The sequence below is a fragment of the Pristis pectinata genome, chromosome 10 (assembly GCF_009764475.1).
Source record: "Pristis pectinata isolate sPriPec2 chromosome 10, sPriPec2.1.pri, whole genome shotgun sequence".
NCBI classification, from domain to species: Eukaryota; Metazoa; Chordata; class Chondrichthyes; order Rhinopristiformes; family Pristidae; genus Pristis; species Pristis pectinata.
Window position 1 is genome coordinate 59,312,533 of NC_067414.1, and position 19,076 is coordinate 59,331,608.

The 19,076-nt window shown below is 40.8% G+C and overlaps 1 protein-coding gene across 11 annotated transcripts in view; it reads left to right on the forward strand.

Moving 5' to 3' along the window:
• The window catches only part of LOC127575040 (putative Polycomb group protein ASXL2), a 158,325-nt gene extending 147,199 nt beyond the window's left edge, over positions 1-11,126 (forward strand). For all 11 annotated transcript variants that reach the window (XM_052024651.1, XM_052024650.1, XM_052024654.1 and 8 more), the window contains 3 exons: positions 1,870-1,975; positions 2,747-3,488; positions 6,308-11,126. In XM_052024651.1, the coding sequence (XP_051880611.1) occupies positions 1,870-1,975; positions 2,747-3,488; positions 6,308-8,878 (3,419 nt within the window). In that variant the 3' untranslated portion in view covers positions 8,879-11,126. The remainder of the gene's footprint in view (positions 1-1,869; positions 1,976-2,746; positions 3,489-6,307) is intronic.
• The last annotated feature ends 7,950 nt before the right edge of the window (positions 11,127-19,076 follow it).

The window sequence follows — 19,076 nt, forward strand, 5'->3', positions numbered from 1 at the left end:
CAAAATCTAATTTGAAATTGGAGTTTTCATTTTCAGAGTATCTCTGTCAAAGGAAACAGTTTTTTTTTGTTTTGGTATTGGTTTATTATTGTCACTTGTACTGAGGTACAGTAAAAAAAAAACCTGTCTTGCATACCGTTTGTACAGATCAATTCATTACACAGTGCATTGAGGTAGTACAGGGTAAAAACAATAACAGAATACAGAGGAAGTGCAGTGCAGGTGGACAGTACCATATCAATTCTCCTAATGATTTAAAAATGTCATTAAGACCACTTTCAGTCTTCTGAATTCAAGGCAATAAAAAAACAAGTTTCTGCAACCTTTTCTCCTATTTAGTATGAGGGATTTCAGTTGTTGAGAATTGGAATCTGCTACTTGTGCTTTGTGAAAATAGTAAATACTCAGCAGCATGTTCTCTTGTTCAAGTTTGTTGTGGTCATAGGTGTACATACACAGAGTTATACATATGAAAATTAGCTTTTTGCAGCAGCAGCACAATACATTACAAGATGAGGACAAACACATGTTCACATAAACTTAAATTAACATAAATTATACATAATTTACACGTGTACAAACTAAACAATGACACCACTGCAAGACTGAGAAAGAGAAAAAGATATAGTGTTAAGGTTTTTCAGGTCAGTTCAAGAACCTGATGGCAGTGGGGAAGAAGCTGTTGTTGAACCTGGAGGTGGAGATCTTCAGGCTCCTGTACCACCTCCCTGATGGCAACATCGAGAAGAGGACACAGACCGGATGGTTGGGGGGGGGGGGGGGGGTGGGTTTGTCACTGATGATGAATGCCATTTTCCTGAGACAACTCCTCTTGTAGATACACTCGATGGTGACTTGCTGAGTTGCCCTTTGTTAGTTCGGTGATGTACTTCAGCCCAAGTCCCAGAAGAGTTATGATGTGAGATATTAATATTGTAACAGTAGGCATGCTCTTGAAATTCCTGTCTCTGCTATTTCAGGAGCACTATTAACCTGTCTAAAATAAATGTTGTTAAGATCCTCGAATTAAGTAGTAGAGATGAATTTCAGTCAATTATGTTGACTCTTTGTCTGCCAGAACGACAAGATATGTAACGTGGACCTAAATCTTCCATTAGGGCCAAATTAAATTCGGATTAATGACTGAAAGTTTAAATTTTTAAGCAAGGTTTTTGTATAAAGTAAGTACACGCAAGTTGTATTTACCATCTCAGACAAAACAATCTTAAAGCTGTTGAGGTGGAGAGTTATTCTTCTCCATGCTTAATATGATAAACTGAAGTTATTTCAAGAGATTTGTTGAGAGTGAAGTGGTTTCAGTTTTTAATATTGGATCTGAAGAAATAATCTCATATTCTGATATGTTTTTCGTTTCCCGAGATTGCATACAGACTGTGGTCATGGAAACTGTACTCAGACTGCTGAAATCCTTCAGTTACCTCCAGATAGACAGAATATTTAGCTCCATTCAATAGTGTCTTTACTGCAAGGACTGTTATAATTTCTGTAATTTATTTATATTTTTAAATATTTTCATCATTCCTTTTAATTTCTTTTACCAAATGACAATATAAATACTTGTATTCTTTGTAAATACAAGCAAATTCTTGCCAACTAGTGTTCATTGTGGTTAATAGAATCTGTTTAGGGTTAAAATATCAGGGTTTGTCACTCAAATGAAAATTTGAAACATCTGTTTGATAGAATGGTCCAGAATATTGATTTCAGTGTGTGCACAGGCAAATCAGAACATTTTATGCTCCATTTTCTAATTATATTTCTATATAGCTGGCTGGAGATGAGAGCATTTTTACTGTTCAGTGTGTACCATACAGCATGTTAATCAGTTATATATCTGTTTATCTTCAGGAGAGTTCACTCCAGAGATGCAGCTGAGAATACGACAAGAGATAGAAAAAGAAAAGAAGGTGGAACAATGGAAAGAAAGCTTTTTTGAAAATTATTATGGTCAAAAGTAAGAAACTTGATCAAATTTTAATCCATACACTGCCTTGTATTGAAGTTGCCTCGAAATTGAAGGGAATATGTCATTCACATTCTGGCAAACTATTCCTTTTCTGGTGCTATTATGATGTAGTTTTTGTCTTGAAATTAACACCATGCACCAGTAGCCAGCATAGTCTTTCTCTGTGAAGTATAAGTGAAACATTTCTTCACTGGAAAAGTAACTGTATTTAATTTAGTCATTTTTAATCAACTTTAACATTCAACTGTGACATTGTTTTAGGATGATTACAAGTGCCAGTTTCACATCTGCGGGCCATGAATATATCAGCCAGAGCACAATTCAGAGGCCTATTCTATATAAGAGATGTAAATCAGAAGTGGGTCTTCCAAATTGACGGGGGGAGGGCGGGGGGTGGTGGTTGTGGGGGGGTGGAGGTGGTCGGGTGGGGGGTGGAATTCTGCATTTTCCCAATACTCCTTTTAAGAGTGAACTTATAATGGCTAGTTCTCTTCAAAAGTACATGAGTATGGTTCTTGTCCACTTTGTCAGAATACCAGAATAATAGTCATTTTCACCAGAAGGTTGCCCCATTGACTGTTTACATCACTTTTTTTCAAAAGACATCTAATAACCCAAGGGTGTTTCTAATTTTTTTGAACAATCATGTTTTATTTATTTCCCCTGTGAAGATACTAATTTGAAAAGTATTTAAAAAAAAAACTTTTAAAAATTATTTTAGGTTTTGAATCTCTTTTACAAGTAGCTTCATTTTTGCAGCTCTGGGATAAGTCTGGAAGACTCGGAAAAGCTGACTGCAGTAACAAATAACGTAGAGGATTGTCCTGTGTCCAAACAAGCCCCTGTCCAGTTGGCCATACATGATACCTCTAGCAAGGCTGGAACACAGATTGAAACAAAAGGAGAAAAGGACAACAAAACAGGAACCAAGGAAGTAAGAATACTAAAAGGAGAAGAAAAGGCTGAAAAAACTGAGAAATCACCTGTCTCTTCAGAACAGTGCAAGACCAAATCCCCAATTATTAAAAATTCTGAAGAAAAATCCTCTGAGATCAGTCCCTTATCTGAGAAAAAGGTGGGATATGTTCAGAATACTTCAGTGCTGAAGCAGGATAATCAAGCAATGGGAACAAGCTGTGCGATCTCCCCGGAGCCTAAAGTCATGGTACATAAACCAGAAGTTGATCAAATTGAGTCCAAGCTGCAACTGAAGTTGGAAAGTTTGCATGCATCTGAAAATAAAAAACCTGAGACTGTTGATTCTGTGGAGAGCAAGGCCCATGAGCTTTCTAAAGAAGACCAACTTGTAAAAGTGGCTTCGACAAAGGAAATGGAAGTTACTGCAGAGGGTCTGAAAAGGAAGTCTACCAATGACAGAGAATCTTTGCTCAGCCCTGAGAAAAAACCTCGAGTTGTGGACAATCTGTTATTTCGGACCCCACCTAAGGACTTTCCCAAGAATGAAATTGAGCCAGAAGAACCCAAAGTCCCACCTCTTAAGGTATTTAAAATCTTACTCCAGAACAGTGTTGTACCTGGAATAGTTAAGGAGAGTTGTGGCGTACATAATAGAATTTAAGCTGTTGATTCAGTTAAATAGATTTCTCTTCTGTTTCTAGCTGAGTTTGTCACCAGTCACTAGCAATTTAGTCAAAATAGCTCATAAATAACAAAGTTATGTTTTATAGCAAGAAATATTGCATGCAATCTTAGAATGAGACAGCAGAAATACAATCATTTAACCGTGGAATCATTACAATACATGAGGTCATTTCTCCCATCCCGTCCCTCGGTATCTCTGCCCCACCCCCGTCCCCTGGTGTCTCTCAGGCTTCACATGATCAAAACTGAAGGACAATTACAGGTAGTTTATTGAGGTTCAATGTAATCTTGCTTTTGTACTCTTTGCTCCAATTAATTAAGTTAAAATCCCTTCTACTTTTTGTCCACTTTCTCCGCCTGCCTGAGCATCTTCGACTATTTGTGCACACAACCACTCGTGTCTCTGTTCCAGTCCCCATTTTGGAATTGTACTGTCTATTTTATGTTGTCTTTTCACCTCCTCCCCACTGAAATTCCTGGTCTTAACTTTCTTCTGCCACGTGTCCACCAGACGATCCGCATCCTCTCGGTCAAACACTGTGCCACTGCTGATCTTGGGGAACTCGACTCCAGCCCAAAAAACAACCTTTCACATTACACTGATTCCTGTCCTGACTTCTGGTTCAGTGTGTCTATACTAACTCTTTGAACCAACTGTCCAATTGGTCCCACTCACATGTTCTTTTCCTTGAGCCCTGCAAACCTTCCCTTTTTCAAACATTTATCAAACTCTGTTTTGCAAATTATCATTGAATCTTCCACCACCATCTTTACAGGAATGCTCAGTAGGTAAAAACATTTAACCTACGACATCAATATTAGTCTGCCTTAGATCCCTGTCTTTGAATTCTGTCATCAAAAACACTTTCTCCTGATAGACTCTCTTAAACCACTTGTGATTCAAGCAATTCTGTCAAAGCTCAATTTAATCTCCTCTGCACTGAGAACAGACGCATTTTCTGCAATCTCTGTGCCTCACTGAAGCTCATTCATATATTTTACCATCTCCAACACACATGCTGCAGGGTTGTGACACCCTTCTGAGAGTGTGCTGCTTAGAATTAGCCACCACACTCTACTGACTTAGCAAGTTTGTTCTGATGTCCCAGCTTGTGAAGTCTGAAGTTCTATTTATAAACCCAGGAATCAAAATGCATTATATGATTTAGCTTCAATTAATTTCACCAAGACCCATTGAGCACAGTGGAACAGCTGATAGAGCTGCTGTCTCACAGCTCCAGTGACCTGGGTGCAATCTTGACCTCTGGTACTGTCTGTGACTGTGAGAGTTTCTTCCAGGTGCTTCGATTTCCTCCCACTTTCAAACAATTGTGATTAGAAAGTAAATTGGCCCTAATGTGAAGGAGATTGGTTGAGTCTGGGATGAGCTGATGGGAATGTGGGGAGACTGAAATGGAATTATTCTATGAATGCAAATTTGGTTTATTATTGTCACATGTACCGAGATAGAATGAATGCCACCCAGACATGCATAGAGTTGTCTATTGCAGAGAGTCGTGGACGCAGCTCAGCACATCATGGAAATCAGCCTTCCATCCATGGACTCTGTCTACACTTCTCGCTGCCTTGGTAAAGCAGTCAGCATAATCAAAGGCCCTACCGACCCTGGACATTCTCTCTTCTTCCTTCTCCCATCAGGCAGAAGATACAAAAGCCTGAAAGCACGTGCCACCAGGCTCAAGGATAGCTTCTATCCCGCTGTTATGAGACTATTGAACAGTCCCCTCGTACAATAAGATGGACTCTTGACCTCACATTCTATCTCATTGTGGTCTTACACCTTATTGTCTACCTGCACTGCACTTTCTCTGTAACTATAACACTTCATTCTGCATTCTGTTATTGTTTTTACCTTGTACTACCTCAATGCACTGTTGTAATGAATTGATCTGCATGAACGATATGCAAGACTATTTTCTCACTGTACCTCCAGACATGTGACAATAATAAACCAATTTACCACAAAGATATCAAGGTAGTACAAAAGGAAAAACAATAACAGAATGCAAGATATAATGTTACAGTTACAGAGGAAGTGCTTTGCAGGTAGACATATAAAGTGCAAGGGCCACAACAAGATAGACTGAGTGATCAAGAGTTCATCTTTATCATATAAGAAGTCCGTTCAAGAGTCTTTTAACAACGGGATCGAAGTTGTCCTTGAGCCTGGTCGTACAAGTTCTCAAGTTTTAGTATCTTCTACACAATGGGAGGGGGGAGAAGAGAATGGCCGGGTGGGAGGGGTTTTTGATTATGTTGGCTGCTTTCCTGAGGCGGGGGGAAATGGAGGGGAGGCTGGTTTTTGTGATGGACTGGGCTGCGTTTACAACTCTCTGCAATTTCTTGCATCTTGGGCAGAGCAGTTGCCAGACCAAGCTGCAGTGCATTTGGATAGGATGCTTTCTATGGTGCTCGATGGTCAATGTGGACTTGTTGAGCTGAAGGGTCTGTTTCTATGCAGTATTAATTGGGAATCTAGGAGCGAACAGAAAATTTCTGATCTGGTATGTTTTCAAAATTTAGGCAGGAATGATGTGCTTACATATTTTTTAAGTTGAAGGACTGAAAAGCTACATTAATGGAACTTTAATCAAAGAAAATTAAAGAACAAATATTGATTCCACCCATAATTAGGCAGGCAACTCATGCATTTAACACTCCCTTGACGTTTTTTTTTCTCTTTAAAATTCTCAACAGATTCCAGTCTCAAGGATCAGACCCGTGCAAATCCCAACTGGTCAGGTCTCTCCAAGGGCCACTTTCCCACTGCTCGTCACTAGTCCAGGGAGAACCTCAGCCAGGACTCTGGCAGACATCAAAGCTAAAGCTCAACTCGCCAAAGCACAGCATGCAGCAGCCGCAGCAGCCGCAGCTGCAGGTGGAGCTGTCCCAGGCCCGGGTCCGGGAGGAGGGAGCGGAGGGGGAGGGGGTGCAGGCACTGGGACTGGGAGCAACAGAAACTCAGGACAGGGGAGTGCACTGGACCTGGACAGAACTGGAGGCAGGAGAGGTACTGGAGGGCCCCTGTTTGTTTGTCCAAGAGAACAATCTAAATCGTGTTCGGAGGCAACGACCGAGGCAGGAACCAGTGTGGATCCGAGAACACAATTACAGCCGGCTCCCGTGGCACGGTGCAAATCTGCAGTCAGCAACGTGGACCCCAGCAAATCCACAACCCTATCAACACCAGCATTAACATTACCAAGTGCACATAAAGCAGTAGCTGTCGCTGTGCGAGCACCTTTGCAGACATCCCCAGTGACGGCAAACATTACTGCAAATAAAACCTCTCCTGCCCTTTTGCAGACACATACTGTAAACCAGGTTTCCAGTCCAACTTTGAGAGAAGTCTTGAAACTTGCACCTGCTTTCAAAGATTCAGAATATGCAAAGACAGCAACTCAAAGCTCAGGAAATTTTGCTGTGCACAATAAACCCAGTGAAGGGGGTAATCAACAACCTTCAGTAGATTCCAATGACAGAGTATCTAATGTGGACAGAAAGCAGCCTGCTGATACCCAGCTGCCCTCCCTTTCTTTGGTTGCACAAAGGAACCTTCAGCCGGCTTCTTCAGCCAGTGTCTTTGCCACAGCAGGTAGTTGTATTTCTGTAGCAACTGGAGGCACAACTGGAAGTTTAAAAGTGGCCTCTCCAGTTTCTGAAGCAATTGCGAATGTAGAGAGCCGTGTCATCGCATCTGTTGTATCTCCACCATTACTTTGCACCTCACAGGATGCAGCCAGCCTTAAAACACAAGTACCTATCAATGAAACCATGCCAAAAACCAGTTCGTCTATCCCTGCAAACAACCCACTGGTTACACAATTGCTTCAAGGAAAAGAATTGCCACTGGAACAATTTCTACCAAAGGCACTGACCAAAGTTGAGATGAAGCCTGTGTATCAGTTTTCTAAAATGTCACCCAACAATAAAGTGAAGACATCGTCTGATGGTACATTGTTGGAATCTGTGACAGTGGGAAGTGCCACCACTGTGATTCACAGGTCTGGTGAGGTAACTGCTGACCTTATCAAAGGGAGACGATCCCAGCCAGTCACAGAACAAGGTGTTGAATCAATTGCTCAGTGCAGACAAGAGGAGCAGTTTGAACAGACTTCAAAGAGCAGTTCCACCAGTGAAGAGCAACAAAGCAGGGACTCTGATCAAGACGGCATTCAATCAGAATTGTTCAACAGATCACAGGAAAGGATTCTGCCACCCATACTGAGCAATGTGCAGAGTCAAAGCCTGGCTCCTGTGTCTGAGTACAAGCTTGGCAGCTCAGGCTTTCCCTCTGGAGATGCTTCATTGGGTCAAAGATCCAGATTTGGTTTGATGGGGACAAAGTCTGCCCTTAAGCCAGCAGTGTCTGGCCATTACCTGCTTAATACGGCAACGTATGGAAGAGGTTCTGAGAGCTGGAAAAGGGCACATGCTCAGGCCCCAGAAACTCACGTTGCCGTGAATGGTCAGGTGGAAACTTGTGAGAAGGACCTGAAGGAAGGCAGAGCAAAACTCGTTGAGGCTGATGTTCAGCAAGCACCAGAGTCCAGTCATCCTCCATCTCTAGCAATCAAGACAGAGCAGGACTCCACCCAGGTGGGTGACAGTGTCTCCTGTCCCCAGGCTGGTTATTTATCCAGTGGGTTTTTGAAACAGGAAGCACTCATGCATGAACATCGACACACTGGAAAGGAGAACACTCCCTTACTGCCTCCTGCCCAAGTGGCTGGTATACCTGTGTCTAAAGAATACCATCAAGGAATCCAGTCAAACCTTGCTGGTGGCGGCAGCGGCAAACTGTTGCAGAGTCATCAAGACCCTAACAAAACATCCAGTTTATCTGTTGGATTACAACAGCCTGCCCAGCATCAACAAAAGTTTCCTGCTTATGGAAACCGTGCAAGTTCCCAGTTTGCATTCAGACCTGTTCATAGTGGTAGTAACAATGTTCCTTCTGTTTCATCTGTAAATCATTGCTCCACAGTCAAAGGAATGTCAGTGTACAGCCAAGTCTCAAACAACTCTGGAAATATGGTGTCATTCTCAGTTACTGTGACAACACTTCCTGCTGGTCAATCAGTAAATACCGGCACTCATGGCCAATCTGCCCAGACATTTTCTGAAGGTGGCAATATGGAGGACTCGCCTTCCAAATGTTATTGCAGGCTGAAAGCCATGATTATGTGTAAAGGATGTGGAGCATTTTGTCATGATGACTGCATTGGACCATCTAAATTATGTGTTTCCTGTTTAGTGGTACGATAGACAACATGGTTTCTTTTGTTTAAAACGTTACCTGGACTGGCATATGCCATGCACAAGAGACGTGTACAATCAGGAAGATGTTTGTATCAATTTTATTAACAGTGGCACCTTGTTCTAGGCTTGACTGGTATGTGTTAAATGAGACAGAGTTTGCACTAAAGATCATGTTCAGATTTTATTCTTCTATTTTTTTCAAAAAAAATACTTTGAACAGAAGCAAACAGGGTAACAAGTAGAAATTTGTTTGATATTATTTAAATGCCTACATATATTAACAGGGGCCCATCGTATTTTAGCTTTTTTTTCTCCCCCTTTTGGCCCCTAATAAAATTCATTTGAATGAGCATATTTAAAATTTGCATTGGCAGCAAACACTATTTGCTGCTCGATTATCTTCCCCCTGAAATGAGACAAACCGTCCAGCCTTGTACTGGGGTAAGGAATTTTCAGCTTGTCACAAGGGGTGGCTGGTCTGTCAACTTAAATCTAAATCTGCTTGGTAATCGCTGTGCTTAGTTTTACATTTATGAGATTGGTAAATGTTGGAAGTGATATTGCAGCTGCATTATCCAATAAGGAAAATTAAATACAACCAAAGTCATAAGTCTTGGGAGTTAATTTTGAACAAGAGATGATGACTGGTGTGAATTTAATGCAGAATGAACTGCATCATTATTGGCTTTAAATGAGAGAAACTCTATCAGGCATCAAGTTTTAAAAACTGTCAGGTTGTGCTTGAAGATCAGCAGAAACTGAGATTACTAATTGACAGCTTTGGCAATGGTCAATAAAATTTACATCACAGTTTCAGTGCATAAAGAAAATCCCAGGATGATTATATTTTGTTTTCTTACACTATTTTGAAGTTCCTTTGATTACTCAGTCCGACGACAATGAAGTGACTATAATAGATTTTAACCTGTATTTCCTGACCATGGCACTGAAGAAATTCCAGATTATTAGCTTCATTTTTAATGATTTTATTTCAGTGTATGCATTAAAATAATTACATCCCAGTATGTCAGAGAAAAATTATTCCTCCATTACAATAACCCTCAAATGGAGTACCACATGTCCAGTGTTTCTGTGAAATAACAAAAATGAAGCTCTTAATTTTTGAGAGGCAAACATTTTATGCAGATACTTCAGTCTCGAGCAAGGGAACATAACTCTGATTAAATCAGCAGTAAACGGCACAGTTGCAAATTCAAAGAACCAGCATTCTAATCTTCCTTAATCCTTCATCAGCGGCCAAATCCAGGCTCTTGGGTAATTACCAGGCATCACCAAAGTTCTTTTTACCAAAATAGGTAAACACAAATGAAACCTGCTAACTGATAATTAAATTGCCTGTGGTCGTTTGGAGATTTTAGATGATATTTATGATTTTTGAAGCTGTTGACAGAGATTGAAGCAGTTAAATACCAATGCAGTGGAGTTTTTTTTGGGGGCCAACAAAATAACCCACTCTTGACAGTGGTAAGATTTTTAACCCCCTTTTTCCATTCAATACAAGGAAAATAAGACTACAGTTGGGTGGTAAAGCAAAGCAACACCCTTAACTGTCACTTAACTGAAGAGAGTAGCTACACCACTTTTTAAATTTTTTATTGGTTTTGATTTAAAATGGATTGTAAAAATTGCATGAATCTCAATGCTTTTTTGTTGTTTTTTAATATTCTGCCTTTGCGATGCAATTTTTGAGGGTCTGCTGAGTTAATAATGGGGCAAATGTAAAAATAAATTAGACTGATATATAGTTTTAAAAAACAGTAATTTTTTTTCACAGATACCAGTATAGAAATCACTATTTTAAAATAATAAAGACTTTTTAAAGAATTTAAAAGATGAAATAGATGACTCTTACTTTATATTGGTTGCACTTCATATTTTATGTTTAAAGAAAATAAGTGGCAAAATATTTAACATTTACTTCCCAAAAAAAAACTCACCCAATAGTAGGTTGCATGGTTAGTAACATGGAAAATACTCCATACTTAACTGCATCAGTCAATGGTCTTTGTTGTCACAGAGACAATTGAATTATTGATATATTACGTCACTTGTTTAAAAAAAAAGAAACCTAGAATCTTTATTTCTGGTATTGTCTTTCTTGATACAGATTATATTTTTCTCTTAAAATTAAGAGCCTGTTCTTTTAATGGAGAATGTATATTAGAAATATAGCTCCTGTACGAAATGTATTTTATCACCAGATAAACAGCAAATAAAGAAGGCTGTTATATCATTTGTGTTTGCAATAATGGAAGTGAATGGTACACTTTATGGCAAAAACACACCAGTCAATTATTTTCTTCAATAATTGAACAGCATTGTGTTGTTAGTACGGTCTGGTCTACAGACTGAGGGCAAATTCTGAGTAATCATTTTTGAAAACTTTGATAGTGAAAAAATGAAATTTTTCTGTACAGGTAGTGATAAACTGATAACACCAGATTGTTCACCTATTGTGCACTTCAGCCAATGTCACTTATCACAGAGATCAACAAAAAAGAAAATAGTGGTGCAGTGTAAAATTGGCAGTCAGTTGACTACTGCTGACTTTGGGCTATCACTCTTGAACCCAAAGCATTTAAATATTTACAGAAAACTTATATTTTTGAATTCCTTCCTTGCCCCCACAAGTATTTCAATGTCCAAAACTCACAGCTAGATTCTCTGTTGCAATTTCATCCACCCTTTCTCACAAGGCCATGTTGGCTGGCTGAGTGCAATGTTTATCTGTTATTAAATGCGCACACACACTCACACACATCCACTGGAGTTAGCAATGCAAAGTTATGTACATTTGCAAACAGTGTGTTTTATATGTGAATTCAGCCTGATATCACTATACCCCTTTATAACACTACATAACATTCTCAGCTGGCAATATTAAATCATAAGCAGAGTTTGTTAAAGTTAAATTTTATTCCTCAACTGAGTGTGCAGATTGATATATAAATGAGTTACGTATACGAAAACACTTCATAAATTTGAAGTGTTAGATTCTTAACTTTTTCCGAAAGGAAATCTTCTGAATGTGTAATAAATATTCACTCTGAACATTCATTAAAAGATGATAAGATATAATATTGAACATAAATGTACTGAATATGTTTATCGATGCCTAATTAGTTCTTTAAATGCGTTCTGGCACTTAGTAACAAATTGCCAAAAGTATTTGAAAAACTAACATTTGATCCCATTGGCCTTTATGGGAACTTTGGCCAGCTGCAAGCACCGTCCTGCTGGTCTAAGTAGCACATCCGATGACACATTTGCAACAAAACAAATAACTAGGTCATATCTGTTATGAGTATTCCCATCTGCTCTCTCGAAATGAAAAGGAGCAGATATTCTCTAAACCAAGAACCAAGTTAAGCAAGTAACATCAGGCTTGATGGGAATTGCAGGAGGAGACATAATTGAGACAAATGCCAGGTGTAATCTTCCACAGAAACTGCTGCTCACTGACAGGACTATGCAATGAGCTCTTTTCAGAAATATTCCCACAGTTTCTATCAAAAGTTCCCTGTTGGCATTCAGAGGAGGAGATGGCACTGCCCCTTGTCCCACTGTCCTTGAAGCCACACTGCAGATGGCCATTGAGGTGCCACAGACTGTATGGCAGCCGCCAGATCTGTAAATTCATGCATACCCCCGAGGAATTTTATACTTGAACAAAAACAGATTGTGGCAGGGCGATGGGGAAGGGCTGGAAGAAGCACATGATCGGTAATCTCTGTCCCATGGACGGTCTCTGAGGTAAGCATCTGTGAGCTGTGCAGCAAATGATAGTAAGGAGATGACAGGTTAGCACAGATTTATCTCCTTTCCATTCACTGTACTCCAGATACTTGCCTTCTACTTACTCGGAAGGCGAAGGACTTGCATAATTTTTTACAGATGCACTATAGACAGCGCCTTCTCTGGATGCATCACAGCTTGGTACGGCAATGCTCTGCCCAAGACTGCAAGAAATTGCACAAAGTTGTGAATGCAGCCCTGACCATCATGTAAACCAACCTCTCTCCATTGACTCCCTTGACATACTCTCTTCTCACCCCTTACTTTGGGCAGAAGACACAAAAGCTTGAAAACACAAAAGCTTGAAAAAGCTTGAAAACGCAAGGACAGCTTTTATTCCACTGTTATCAGGCTCTTGAACAGATCTCTCAAACGCTAAAGATGAATTCTTGATTTCCCAATGTATCTAGTCATGGCCCTTGCAATTTATTTGTCTACCTGCGCTGCACTTTCTCTGTAGCTGCAACACTATATTCTTCATTCTGTTTTCTTTTTACTACCTCAATGTACTTGGGTTTGGCACAATCTGGATGGTACGCAAACAAAGTTTTTCCCACTGTATCTCAGTACATATGACAATAATACACCAATACCATAAACTGATACGTCAGAGCTGCTGCCTGTACAAGATGGAGTAAGCTACAGTTGCCATGCATGAAATGTTATGGAACGAAGCTTCCCTTGTACAACATGTCCCTACAAAGTACAGCATTTGAGTGAGTGAATCAATTTGCAAGGGAAGCACAAAGACCAACTAAAGGATAACTAAAGGCCAAACAAACTGAGGTTGCATGGAGCTATGAAATATTCCTTGCACTATTCATTAACAGATTTCATCTGCAGTGCAGCTCTTCCTGTATCTCTTGATGGTATGTGCTCCTTTCATAAACACTGATTTTAATGTTACAGTTTTTAAAAAGTGAAGTATTACTCAGTGACTACCTTTTATTTCATCCCATATAAATGCAGGATATTGCAGAAAGCAACTTATTTCTGATTTATAATCTTCATTGGGGAGCCACTTCATAAATTTGTCAGTGACAGCTTTACTCTGACATGTGGACGTGAATTTATGTGTTGAATGCATTTGAAGTGTTTCGGGGCTGTGATGATCCACTTCCTAAACCTCCTGAAAAATATCAATAGGAAAGTACCCATATTTCTGTGTTCTACATAATGCTAAACTGATTCTAGCAGAAAATGGTTACTTTAAAGGATATAACCATGTTGTCTTTAAACTCATCTGTCCAGACACCCAACCCACCGGTGCTGTCCCTCTCCCAGCTCCCATCACAAATTGTGGTGCTGTGTTCTGAGAAGTAAATTCCTATTAATGAACTAACGTGGTAGAAGCACGCCAGGATTTCCAGTCACTGTGTTGTACGGCACAGAAACGGGCCTTTCAGCCCACCACATCCATGCCAACCTTTTTTCCCATCAACATTAATCTCATTTTCCTGTGCTATGTCTGTATCCTTTCCTGCCTTGCCTGATCAGCTGCCTGTGTAAATGTCCTTAAAACAAAGTAATTGTCCCCGATTCCACCATCTACTCTGACAGCGAGTTCCAGATAGCAACGTCCTGTTTTGTTAAACAAAATCTTTCCACTCCAATTCCCTTCCCATCCAACCTTCCATCTGATCTGTAGCCTTAGCCAACCTTCCTCTCAATCCACACCACCAACTTTTGTGTCAAACTTAGTAACCGTACCTCCCACATTCACATCCCAGTCATTAATATGCATCAGAAACAATGAGGGTTCCAGCACTGATCCTTGCAGTACACCATCGGTCACAGATTTCCAATCAGAAAATCATCCTTCTACCACTATCTATTGGAATTGGTTTATTATTGTCACTTGTACAGTGAAAAACATGTCTTGCATACTCTTCATTACAGATTAATTCATTATACAGTGCATTGAGCAAGTACAAGGTAAAACGATACAGAATGCAGAGTAAAGTGTCACAGCTATAGAGAAAGCGCTGTGCAGGTAGATAATAAGGTACGAGGTCAATTGTAAGGTCAAGGGTCCACCTTATCATACTCGGGAACTGTTCGATAGTCTTATCGCAGTAGGATAGAAGCTGTCCTTGTGCCTAATGGTACGTGCTTTCAGGGTTTTATATCTTCTGCCCGATGGAAGAGGAGAGAAGAGAGGACGTCCAGGGTGGGTGGGGTCTTTGATTATGCTGGCTGCTTTACAGAGGCAGTGAGGAGTGTCGACAAGAGTCCATGGAGGGGAGGCTGCCCTGGGCAGAGCAGTTGCCATACCAAGCCATGATGCATCCAGTCAGGATGCTTTTTATGGTGTGTTGATAAAAATGGTGAGTGTCAAAGGAGACATGCCAAATTTCCTTAGCCTCCTGAGGAAGTAGAGGCGCTGGTGAGCTTTCTTGTCTGTGGCGTTGATGTGGTTGGGCCAGGACAGGCTATTGGTGATGTTCACTCCCAGGAACTTGAAGCTCTCAACCCTCTCAACCTCAGCACCGTTGATGTAAACAGGAGCATGTGCACCGTTTCCCTTCCTGAAGTCAATGACCAGCTCTTTTGTTTTGCTGACATTGAGGGAAAGGTTGTTGTCATGACATCATGTCACTAGGCTCTCTATCTCCTTCCTGTACTCCAATTTACTGTTATTTGAGATACAGCCCACTACAGGGGTATCATCTGCAAACTTGTAGATGGAGTTAGAGCAGAATCTGGCCACACAGTTGTGAGTGTATAGGGAGTAGAGTAGAGGGCTGAGGACCCAGCCTTGTGGAGCACCAGTGATGGGAATAATTGTGCTGGAGGTATTGCTGCCTATCCTCACTGATTGTGGTCTGTTGGTCAGAAAGTCAAGGATCCAGTTGCAAAGGGGGGTGTTGAGTCCCTGGTCTCGGAGTTTGGTGAGAAGTTTGCTTGGAATGATAGTATTGAAGGCAGAGCTGTAGTCAATAAACAATAGGTGTCTTTACCGTGCAGATGCTCCAGAGATGAGTGTAGGGCCAGGGAGATGGTGTCCACTGTAGACCTGTTTCGGCAGTCAGCAAATTGCAGTGGGTCAAGGTTGTCTGGGAGGCTGGAGTTAAGGTGTGCCATGACCAGCCTCTCAAAGCACTCCATGCTGGCGGATGTCAGAGCCACAGGTCAGGAATCATTAAGGCATATTACCTTGTTTTTCTTAGGTACTGGGATGATTGTGGTCTTCTTAAAACAGGTGGGAACCTGAGATTGAAGCAGGGAGAGGTTAAATATGTCTGCAAATACCCCTGCCAGCTGATCTGCACAGGATCTGAGGACACGGCCAGGGCCACTATCTGGCTAGATGCTTTCTGTGGGTTCACTCTCCGGAAGACTGATCTTATGTCCTCTACGGTGACCATGGGTTCAGGTTCATTGGAGGCTGTCAGGGTAGGTGGTGACATACCACTCCCCTTCTGTTCAAAATATGCATAGAATATGTTAGGCTCATCGGGAAGGGATGCACTATTGTCGCAATGCTGTCCGACTTCATTTTGTAGCCCGTTCTAGCATGTAAGCCCTGCCACAACTGACAGTTGGTCTGGGACTCTATTTTGGACTGATATTGTCTCTTGGCGTCTCCAATAGCTTTACGGAGGTCAGGGTCACCTGATTTGAATGCTGCAGTCCTCGACTTCAGTAGGGAGTGAATCTCCCAGTTCATCCATGGTTTCCGACTTGGGAACACCTGGATTGTTCTCTTTGGTACACAGTCCTCAACACACTTGCTGATAAAGTCCGTGATGGTGGTGACATACTCATCTAGGTTGGTGGCTGAGTCTTTGAATATGGACCAGTCTATTGACTCAAAGCAGTTGTGTAGAAGCTCATCTACATCCATCATCTATTTACCAGCACTGCACGACTTTCTGTGCTGGATCATCCCATTTCAGCTTCTGTTTGTTTGCAGTGAGAACGAGAACAGCCTTCTGGTCTCACTTACCCAGGTGAGGGCGGGGGGTGGCTTGGAAGGCATCCTTGATGGTTGTATAGCAATGGTCAAGGGTGTTTGGGCCCCTGGTGGGACAGGAGACGTGCTGGTAGTATTTTGGTAACACAATCTTGAAGTTGGCCTGGTTTAAGTCACCTGCAATCACCATTTTGCCTCCTATTACCAAGCCAATTTTAGATTGAATTTCCCAGCTTGCCTTGGTTCCCATGTGTCATAACCTTCTGAACCAGCCTACCATGTAGGGTCTTGTCAGCTGCCTTATTAAAGCCCATATAGACAACACCCACCACCCTGCTTTCATCGGTCCTCTTAGTCACCTTCTCAAAAAAAACTCAATCAAATCAAGGAGGCAGGATTTCCTCACACAAAGCCATGCAGACTATCCCTGATCAGCCCTGCCTTTCTAAATAGACATAAATCATATATCCCTTAGGATTTTCTCCAATCATTTCCCTACCATTGATGTAAAGCTCACTGGGCTGTGGTTACCTGGCTTATTCCTGCTTTCCTTCTTAAATAAAGGAACAGCATTAGCTATCCTAGTGTGGTGTGTTGGAGAGTCTGATAAGTTAACCATAGTGAAAGTACTTCCAACTGGCAGTGAGCTCAGAAGCAGGGTCACTGATGAGTGCAATTTGCTTCTGGGCTGAGTGACTTTTTCCCGTGCTGTTGATTCTCCGTATCAGCGGCGCATTCCTCAGACTTGTTATTGTAGTTCTTGGAACCCTGAAACCAAGATTATAATATAAAACAAATTTATTGCCTTTTCTGTGGCTGAAATCTTGATATGTAATTCCAATATGAGGGTAATTTCGACTTCTGACAATTACACAATGCACATTGGCTCCACCCCCTGATTAAAAGCTTGAAAATTACTTTTCATTGACTGGAATGGAAATGAGAATCAAGCAGGGTGTATACCCCATTGCCAAAAGTTAAAAAGATCCTATATGTTCTCTTTCAGTTCAGATCTCAAGTGTTTTATCTCCTTTTCAATATCTTGGAAACAATGCAAATGATGAAGAACTTTGCAGCTTCTCATGTAAAATCTGTGTACATCAATTAGCTACATTTCTATAGTGTAACAACACTCTCGCGCCATAATTAAAGGAGGAAAAAATTTAGTTGGCATAGTTTTTCTAGCAGATCTCAAATGTGTAATATCAGCAGAGATGAAAGCTGGCTGAATTTGATCCCCCAAGAAAGTAGTAAATTCGAGGTCAGAACAGCAAGATAGCCAGGGGCCAGAATTATTCCTGAGTGGCATCTTCGTAAACAGTGTTGCAATTTTTCTACAGTGAGCAGCCTTCAGAAATGAAGCTCCAATTAGGCCCATCACATTACAACTCTGTAAGATGGAAATAATCTCTGACATCAGCCTGCAAGGTATTTCCATTGTTGCAGCAAGAAAATAAAGAAACTCCACGTTCTGTGGCTTTCTCTTGTTATTGTGATAAGTCAGTGTAGACAAAGTGAAATCCATGATCCACATTTAAATAACAATCCAAAACTATGATTTAAAATGATTAATGTTTTATAAATTTGAACAAAGAGTACAGGAGTGAAAATAAATGATTGCTTTGTAATAAAAAAAACAATCATCTTGTGTGATTAGCATATAGAACATGAGGAAAATGCATACTTATCCCCTAAGAAATCTACAGCCAAGATTTACCACCAAAGCAACAGTGACTCAGTACAACATCGAGAGTTCGATATCTGAGTTAGCAGGACAATTTCCACTGGAGCAAGGAAGGAATGTTGGAAATTTAATGGAAGTTTTCAAAAATTATTAACAATTTCATATAAAGAGAAAATTCATTTCTTCTCACTATGGTCATCAACTTAAAATTGGTATGGAGTGCTGTAGGAAAGGTAAGAAATTGAAGTGTATATCTTTGCAATATTCCAGCAAATCTATTCTTTATTTTATGACAGAATACTCCAAGCAGAAGCAACTGCATTTTTTGAGGGTTTGATATTTCAAAGTAATTGTGCAAATTTGAGGTACAGGAATTTACAGTATTCATTGAGAAGTTGGGTGGTATGGTGGGTTAGCTTTGGCTTGTTCTAGCAAAAGATTTGAAACGGTGGACACCTGTGAGTTGGTGTGTGAGATCATTGATGGTAAAAGAATACATTTACCAGCAAAGCTTCGTTCATCTGAAACTGACATAGTTCCTTTGTATGGGCTGTGAATTGCTCAAAACCTTAAATTACATCTTCTGAGGCAGTCCCTGGGGATTGAGGCCGACTTGTTTCCACTCTGGTTTTGTAGGTTCTGAGGTGTCTAATCAGGCCAATGTGAGAACTGCAGATTCTTCCACAGACGGGACAGGAGATGGCTAATAGGACGAACAGGTGGGAAGTCTGTGAGGTGGCGCACTCATTTCACTGCTTATGCTGGGCTTCTTTGTGGTCCTGGTGCAT